This window comes from Apodemus sylvaticus, chromosome 2 (genome assembly GCF_947179515.1).
Source record: "Apodemus sylvaticus chromosome 2, mApoSyl1.1, whole genome shotgun sequence".
In the NCBI taxonomy this organism is placed as follows: Eukaryota; Metazoa; Chordata; class Mammalia; order Rodentia; family Muridae; genus Apodemus; species Apodemus sylvaticus.
Window position 1 is genome coordinate 154,433,087 of NC_067473.1, and position 9,168 is coordinate 154,442,254.

General features: G+C 46.5%; 1 protein-coding gene across 1 annotated transcript; it reads right to left on the minus strand.

Annotated features, from left to right (window-relative positions):
• Nucleotides 1-4,763: 4,763 nt before the first annotated feature.
• On the minus strand, nt 4,764-8,712 carry Gdf3 (growth differentiation factor 3). Its single transcript, XM_052172663.1, has 2 exons — nt 8,442-8,712; nt 4,764-5,641 (listed from the first exon to the last, which is right to left on the minus strand). The coding sequence occupies exons 1-2, from the start codon at nt 8,710-8,712 to the stop codon at nt 4,812-4,814; spliced, it is 1,101 nt and encodes a 366-aa protein (XP_052028623.1). The 3' UTR covers nt 4,764-4,811.
• Nucleotides 8,713-9,168: the final 456 nt, after the last annotated feature.

The following is a 9,168-nucleotide window of genomic DNA, read 5'->3' on the forward strand; positions in this document are numbered from 1 at the left end:
GGTCTTTTTATGTGGCTCTGGTTGTCTATAACTCTCTATAAAGACCAGGCTAGCCCCAACTCAGAAATCCACCTGCCTCTGTCTCCCAAGTGTTGGGATTGCAGATGTATAAAAAGAATAACTCTTGAACCAGGCGATAGTGGCACACACCTTTAATCCCAGACATGGGAGGCAGAAGCAGCCGGATCTCTGGGTTCAAGACCAGCCTAGCCTACTGAGAGAATTCCAGCACGTCCAGGACTACACAGAGAAACCCTGTCTCACATAAACAAAAAGCCCAATTTTGTGTGTGTGTGTGTGTGTGTGTGTGTGTTTGTGTGTGTGTACAGAAAAGAGTGTAGGATCCTTTAGAACCAGAGTTAGAGTTGCTTGCAGGACACCAGGCTTGGTACATAGTTGCTGGTTCTGAACTCCAGTGCCCAGGATTTAGCCACAGTCACCTCTTCCCGCTGAGCCTTCTCTCCAACCCCCACTTTAAAAACTTTTATAGAAAGGTCCTACTTTGCTTTACTATTGCTGTGACAAACATAACCAAAAACAACCTGGGGAAGAAAGGACTTATTTCATCTTACACTCCCAGACTCTCATCACTGAGAGAAGTCAGAGCAGGGACTTAAAAGAGGAACAGAAAGCAGAAACTGAAGGGCAGACCGTGGAGAAACGCTGAATACTGGCTTTTTCCTCATGGCTTGGTCAGCCTCAGCCTGCTTTTCTTTTTTCTTTTCTTCCCTATTTTATTTTATATTTAGTCATGTGTGTGAGAGAGTTACTGGAACTAGAGTACATAGGTGCTGGGAACTGAGCTCTGGCAAATGCTTTTAACAGCTGGGCCATCTCTTTACCCCTCAGCCTTCTTCTACGGCCCAGGTCCTCCCGCCCAGGGCTAGCACTGCACAGAGTGGGCTGGGCCCTCCCACGTCAATCAACCATCAATAAAACGTCCTCAGACATAACCTGAACACTAGTCTGATCGAGACAATGAGTTCCCCAGTGAGACTCCCTGAGATAACTCTGGGTTGTGTTAAGCTGACAGCTCTAGCTAATTAGAAGAAAGTATTGGGCTGGAGACATGGCTCAGTGGTTAAGAGCAGTGGCTGCTCTCCCAGGTTCAGTTCCCAGCACCCACATGGCAGCTCACAACTGTCTGTAACTCCTGTTCCAAGGGATTTGACACACTTGTGCATATGTGTGTGTGGGGGTGTGTGTGTGTATGTGTGTGTGTGTATGTATGTGTATATGTGTGTGTGTGTGTGTGTGTGTATTCAAAACACCAATGTACATAAAAGAGAATTTTTGGGGTTTTTTTTGGGGGGGGTTGTTTTTTGTTTTTGTTTTTTTGTTTTTAAAACAGCATTTCTCTGTGTAGCCCTGGCTGTCCTGGAACTTACTTTGTAGACCAGGCTGGCCTCGAACTCAGAAATCTGCCTGCCTCTGCCTCCCAAGTGCTAGGATTAAAGGTGTGTGCCACCACAGTCCAGCAGAATTATTTCTATATGTAATTTTATAATAAACATATTTCTGTATATAAATTAATTTTGACAAAATAATAAGAAAGTATAAACACATGTACATATAATCCAATATCTATTTAAACACCCTAACAAAATCTTGCTATAATAATTCAGTTGAAGTAAATTTATTAAGAAAACCCCAGGGGCTGGAGAGATGACTCAGTGGTTAAGAGCACTGACTACTCTTCCGAAGGTCCTGAGTTCAAATTCCAGCAACCACCTGGTGGCTCACAACCATCTGTAAAGAGATCTGACGCCTTCTTCTGGAGTGTCTGAAGACAGCGACAGTGTACTTAGATATAATAATAAATAAAACCAGGTTGGAGCGAGCAGAGCCAAGCAGAGGCCCTGAGTTCAAATCCCAGCAACCACATGATGGCTCACAACCATCAGTACAGCTACAGTGTACTCATATACATAAAAAAAATTAGTTAATTTTTAAAAAAAGAAAAAAAGGAAAAAGAAAATCCCAAGAATACTTTCAACTGAGTTTTGGGCACATACCTGAAGTTAAAACAAATGAGCCCAGGTCTTAGGACCCAGCTTGGTAATGGGCCTTGTTAATGCCCTGGGTTTGACCCCCAGCACAACTGCAAAAATAATAAAATAAGTAAATGCACCCTCCCTGGTGGCTCACACCTGACAACCCAGAACTCACCCTCTCAAGGCAGAGGCAGGAAGATCAGCTTAAGTTCAGGGCCAGTCTGGATTATAGATCTGAGTTGCATTCTAGCCAGCACTACACAGTAAGGCCCTGTATACAGGGGCCTAGAGAGATGGCTCAGTGGCTAAGAGCACTGAACTGCTCTTCCCAAGGTCCTGAGTTCAAATCCCAACAGCCACATGGTAGCTCACAATCATCTGTATGAAGATCTGATGCCCTCTTCTGGTGCGTCTGAAGATAGGTATAATTGTACTCATATATAAAATAAATATGTCTTTAAAAAAAAAAGAGTAGGTAAGACTGGGTGTGGTGGTGGATACCAGGGAGGCAGAAGTGGGTGGAGCTCTGTGAGTTCAAGAGCAGCCTGGTCCACTTAGAAAGCCCTAGGCCAGCTAGAGCTGTATAGTGAGACCCTGTCTCAAAACAAAACAAATCTTTAAACAACAAAAACAAAACTCCAGGTGTTATGACTGGAGTCTCCATTAGGAGCACTCCAGAGGCAGAGACAAGAGATTCAAGGCAGTAAATTATGCAAGACTCTGTCTCAAAAAACAAACTGAGATTGTAGCTCAGTAGCTCAGGGGGAGAGTGTGGGCCTAGTGTAGGCCCAGGACCACATAAGCATAAGCCAGAAATGCGGCGCATGCCTATAGCCACAACACTTCTGAGGTGAAGGCAGGACGGTTAGAATTCAAGGTCACCCATTACCCAGCTACTTAAGGAAGTCTTTAAAAACAAACAAACAAACAAACAAACCACTTCTAAGATTTATTATGTATTTGAGTACATGTAGCTGTCTTCAGCCACACCAGAAAAACACACATCAGATCCTATTATGTGGTGGTGAGCCACCATGTGGTTGCTAGGATTTGAACTCAGGACCTCTGGAAGAGCTGTCAGTGCTCTTAACCACTATACCATCTCTCCAGCCCAAGGAAGTCTTAAACTAATCTGGGATAAATAAGACTTTTGGTTTTTTGAGACAGGGTTTCTCTGTGGCTGTGGCTATCCTGGAACCATCTTTGTAGACCAGGATGACCTGGAACTCACAGAGATCCACCACCTCTGCCTCCTGAGTGCTGGGATTAAAGGCATGCACCACCACAGCCTGGCAAGAAAAAGAAGATTCTAAAGCCAGGCATGGTGGTTCATGCCCGCAATCCCAGCATTCCAGAAGCTTGGAGACCAGTTTAGACTAGAGAGTGGAACCCGTCTCAAGAAAACCAAAACAAAAAGAACCTCTGGGTGTGGTGGTTGCACATCCGAGATCCCAGCATGGGAAAGGTGGGTGTTGGAGGGTCTGCAGTTCAAGACTCTAGGGCACTACAAAGGGAGCTTTGATGAAATGCTAGACTCGAGTCTCGGTCTCAAGAAAACACAACACAACACAGGGAAAGCCCATGATTCCACAGTGAAGAACGCAGGTAATCTAAGCTGTAAAATCGTATGAAAGATCTGGGTCTAAAGAAATGGCTCAGCAGTTAAGAGCACTGACAGCTCTTGTGGAGGACTCGCTTGAGCATCCCCGTGGAGGAGACTCACGATCACCTGTAACTTCAGGGGTTCTGCTGCCCTCTTGTGGCCACCATGGGTTCCTGCATGTACACAGAGCACTTACACAGGCGCCCACTTATCAAACAAACTTTTTTTTTTTTTAATTTTTTTTGGTTTTTTTCAAGACAGGGTTTCTCTGTATAGCCCTGGCTGTCCTAGAACTCACTCTGTAGACCAGGCTGGCCTCGAACTCAGAAATTCGCCTGCCTCTGCTTCCCAGAGTGCTGGGATTACAGGCGTGCGCCACCACCGCCCGGCACAAATAAATATTTTTAAAGCTCATGTAAATTTTTGTTATATTTTCCCAAAATAATTTTAAAAATTTAATCCGGGCGGTGGTGGTGCACACCTGTAATCTCAGCACTCTGGGAGGCAGAGGCAGACGGATTTCTGAGTTCGAGGCCAGCCTGGTCTACAGAGTGAGCTCCAGGACAGCCAGGGCTATACAGTGAAACCCTGTCTCGAAAAACCAAATCAAAAAAAAAATTTAAGATATATAATTGTATATACAAATGGTACAGTGCAGGCCTTTAATCCTAGGATTCGGAAAGCAGAGGCGGTTTGATCTCTTGTGTGTTTGAGGCTAGCTTGGTCTACATAGTTATAGGACAGCCTGGTATACATAGAGAACATGTTTCCTGTTTCCAAAATAAAAAAACCAAAAAACTATTTGGCCCTGGTGGCACACAGCTATAATCCAGGCACACAGGAAGCTGAGGAAGGGAGATTGCAATTATTTTATGTATATGAAAATTATGTATATGTAATTATGGGAATCATTAAACATGATGACGGGGGCTGGTGAGATGGCTCAGTGGTTAGGAGCACTGACTGCTCTTCCGAAGGTCCTGAGTTAAAATCCCAGCAACCACATGGTGGCTCACAGCCATCTGTAATGAGATCTGATGCCCTCTTCTAGTGTCTCTGAAGACAGCTACAGTGTACTTACATATAATAATAAATAAATCTTAAAAAAAGATAAAACACGATGATGGACATGTCCGATTCAAGAGATGATAAACCAAGGCTGGCAGTTTTATTAAAGGGTTTACCCTAAACACACTCCTATCCTATTCCCAAGACTACCCACACCCACACTCATCGACCACCATGTCTTCATAATGTCGGAGAATGACGTTCTTCTCATTATCTTGGTAGAGCATGGAGATGGGAGACAGCTTGGTGGGGATACAGACAGCCTTGGGGACCTTGGGGTCAACCATATGCATCATAGCCTGCATGAAAGCATAATTGGAACTGTTCAAATATGTAGTCATTGAGAAGGGGCAGTCTCCGTGACAGTAATTCGCCATGAACCCCTTAGGGGCAATGACCCACTTGTGCCAACCCAGGTCCTGGAAGTTGATGAACAGCTGATGACGATGGCAGAGGTTCCTACAAAAGCCCTTGGGGACAGGGATGGCCGCCCTCCTTTTCCTGGAAGAAGGGCGGCAGTATTTAGGGTTGAGAGTTACCACCAGCAGGGAGGCGTGAAGAGAGCGTATCAGCCGGTCACAGGGGTTCCAAGGCTGCACAGTCACCCCGGAGTATCTGTCCTCTTTGACCAGAATCTGTAAGTGTAAGTCCAAATTCTTCAGTCGTTTGCTGTTCCGATCCTTAACCACACCCTGCAGGTTGAACTGAAGCGGACCCTGAGGCGCGGGTACAGACAGCTGAGTAAGCAAGGCGCCCGGCAGGGGCTGGGAGCGTCCCCGCACACCACGGTCCGGCACCACAGACAGAGCCACCGCCAGCTCAGGTCGCAGGTGATAGTAGGACCTGGGCCCCAAGTCTAGAGTCAGCTGGGCCATCGTCAACTTTCCCTTTTCTTTGATGGCAGACAAGTTAAAATGGAGGACCTTCTGTAGACAGGAGCCATCTTGGAAAGGTTTCTGTGTGTTAAGGAAAAAACCTAAAAGCAAAAAGAAACATCGGGAGAGCCAATACAGCGGTTTCTGCTTCGGACCCACGTGTGCTTATGCATAAACGTGCATGACCCTGAGCTCCAGTCAAACGCTCCCTTTTGGGAGGACGATTCCCCAGCCCTCCTTATTCAAGGGGAGACTACTCTCATTGACCTCGGGTTCACCCATTCGGCTAGACTGGCTGGCCAGTGAACCCCAGGGACCTGTCTGTCTGCGCCCCCGAATGCTGGGGTTAAAGCAGGGCCTGTAGTACCCGGCTGCTGAACTTCATGCTTGTAAACAAGGTAATCGCTTCACTGATTAAGCCATCTCCCCAAGTTTTTGGTTTATTTATTTATTTAACTGTGTATTTGTTTTTTGTGTTTGTTCCGTGTTGGTTTTTTTTTTTTTTTAAGACAACATCTCAGCCCAGCAGTGGTGGTGCACGCCTTTTATCCCAGCATTTGGGAGGCAGAGGCAGGCAGATTTCTGAGTTCAAGGCAAGCCTGGTTTACAGAGTTCCACTACAGCCAGGGATACACAAAGAAACCCTGTCTCGTAAAAACAAAAAAATAAAAGAAAGAAAGAAACAAACAAAGAAACAAAGAGCAAAGAAAAAAAGAAAGAAAAAGGACAAGGTCTTTTCAAGGCTGACCTTGAATTCATCACAGAGCCAAGGCCGGCTTTAAACTTCTAATCCTGCCTCTAATCTCTTTCTATACATCTGGTTTATACTATGTTGGAGCTCAAACCCAGAACTTCAGGGACAGTAGGCAATCCCCAGCACAACCCAGCCCCACCCCCACACTCCCACCCCCCCACCCCCACACACTTACCCCAGTCTTCTTAGCCAACCTCACACCTCCAGCTTCGCCACGCCCACGCCACGCCCCATGACTTTGAGACCCTTTCATTCTAACAAACATACCTCCCTGTGGGAGGTTCAGCAACGACTTCCTCTTCAGACCAACATTGGACTTTTCCTTTTTTTTTTAACTAATAGTCTTCTAAAAAACATTTTTCTTCCCCGAGACAGGGTTTCTCTGTCTAGCCTCGGCTATAGACCAGGCTGGCTTTGAATTCAGAGATCTATGCAGTGTTGGGACTGGAAGAGTGCTCTAGTAATTTGGGGGTTTGGGGTTTTTTTTGGGGGGGGGCGTGTTGGGTTTTTTGAGACAGGGTTTCTCTGTGTAGCCGTTCCTGGCTATTCTGGTACTTGAGCTGTAGACTAGGCTAGCCTCTAACTCAAGAGATCCACCTGCCTCTGCCTCCAGAGTGCTGGGATTAAATTCCTGCACCACCACAGCCAACTGAAACTCTGAGACCGAGTAGACTTTTGATAGTATCTGTACTGTCAAGGCCATTCCCAATCCAACTCCCAGTAAGTAAACATTAAAGGCTTCAGGGACAAATATCCTAATCCTTTCTTCATCTACTGCCTTATAATCTCAGCCCTCAGGAAATTGCAGCAGGGGATTGCTGGAAAACTTGTGGCCAGTCTGAGCTGCAAGAAAGAGCATCACAAAACAAAACCACCTAAGCCAGGGGAAAAAAAAAAAACAGTTCCCAGAAAGACTACGCATCTGAATGCCAATGCAGGAATGTGGGTGCTCTGGAGCGCCTCCTACTTTGAATAAGAATCAAGTAGGGAAATGAAGGACAGACAGCCTAAGGCTAGAAGAACTTACTTTTAAAACATAAAGCCAGAGACTTGTGCAATTTGGCGGTCTGGTCAGTCTGAAAGGCTACAGGATAGTGGTCCTCAGACTTTTAAAAGTGTGGCTGTGGCTTAGATTAATACCATTGATCTGTATTTTTAAAAAGTAAGGCCATGCGTGGTGGTACGTGCTTTTAATCCCATCACCTGGGAGGCGGAGGTACAGGTGGGGGTGTCTCCTGAATCTAAGGCCCTGCTGTTCTAGAAAGAGATCTCCAGCACTGCAGGGGTACACAGACTGGAAACCTTGTGTTGAAGAAACAAACAAAAAGAAATAAAATAATAAAACAGATAGATAGATAGGTAGATAGATGGATAGATAGATAGATAGATAGATAGATAGATAGATAGAAAGAAAGACAGACAGACAGACAGACAGACAGACAGACAGACAGATAGATAGATAGATAGATAGATAGATAGATAAAAATCAAGAGATGTGCAGACTTTTAATCCCAGCACTCAGTCAGTACTTGGGAAACAGGCAGGTGTCTCTTGCTCTATGGTCTACAAAGCAAGTTCCAGGACAGCCAGGGCTACACAAAGAGACGTGCTTTTGCTTCTAATCAAAGTAACACGGAGGGGATAGAAAGAAAGATGGCGGAGTGCTTAAGAGGACCAGCATGCGGTTGGGCAGCTCACAACCTTCTGTAACTTCAGCTCCAGGAGATCTGACACCAACTCTGGACTCTCAGGATAGGCATGCGCAAACACATATTCGAACCAGGGAGAGGGTAAGTAGGAGGCGAGAGAAGGGAGGTGGGGGGGAGCCGCTGGCTTTTAAAACCTTCCTTGAGTTCGGTCTCAGCCAAAGTGTGAGCCTGTCTAGCTCTCGGAACGCCGACCTACTGTGTAAGTGCACTCTCTGGTGACTGTAAATTAAACCCCGCGAAGCCGGCCCGGCGGCAGGTAGACTGGCGTGGAGAGGTGATAAGAACACGTGCCTTCCTCTGGGTTGATCTTGGAACCGCGACACAAGGTGCAAAATCCTAGCTCAGACTCCTGCCAGCCTTGGTGCCCGTCTGTCCCCTCCTCCCTGCTCCAGAGCATCCGCTTGAGATTTTTCTCTGACAAACCCTCGGGTTCCTTACCCTGGTCTGGGAGAAGCCGAAGTTGGTTTCCACGGACACCCAGCTCCTTCACGTAGCATAAGTCCTGCGAGGCCCCGCTGGCCGCCGCAGCTTCTCGAGCCCGGATGATTTTCCTTAAGATGCGAGGCACAGGTTGGAACCTGTGAGGTGACGGCGCTTTCTCTAAGCCCAGAAACTGCAAAAAGTCATAGTCTTGAAACTCGGATGTCCAGGCCAGGGTTAACAGAAAGAAGAAGCCAAGAGTCAGAAGAAGCCTTTGGGAAGGCTGCATGGCCGACTGAGCAGCGGGGGTGGTGCAGCCTCTGGGGAGCGCAGCTCAGCGGTCTAGCCTCCGCTGCTCAATTCAGGCGCTCGGGAGGTAATCAAGTGTGAATTGCACTCTTCACAGTTCCTCAGAGACAATTCAATGTGAAAAGACAGATTGTGTGTGTGTGTGTGTGTGTTCTCCTTTTTTTGCAGTACACTCCCGCGGGTTGGTCAGCAGTGTACAGGGTGGGTGGAAAGGAAGACATTCAACACAGAGACAATTAATGTGTCTGTGATATGCAAGGCAATGGGAGGGCTCCTGGGAGCACAGTGGAGAATAATTTATAAGTAATTTTGAGACGGGGTCTCCTGTGTCCTAGATTGACCGTCAGCTTGTTTCTCTTTTAACAATACCGTTTGTGGGCTGGAGAGATGGCTCAGAGGTTAAGAGCACTGTCTGCTCTTCTGAAGGTCCTGAGTT

What these genes read in the sequence shown, in the direction of transcription:
- Gdf3 (XM_052172663.1), bottom strand. Translation starts at nt 8,712, where the DNA reads ATGCAGCCTTCCCAAAGGCTTCTTCTGACTCTTGGCTTCTTCTTTCTG. An exon ending in TCGGCTTCTCCCAGACCAGG is followed by an intron (nt 5,642 to 8,441) that starts GTAAGGAACCCG and finishes TTTTGCTTTTAG; the next exon opens with GTTTTTTCCTTAACACACAG.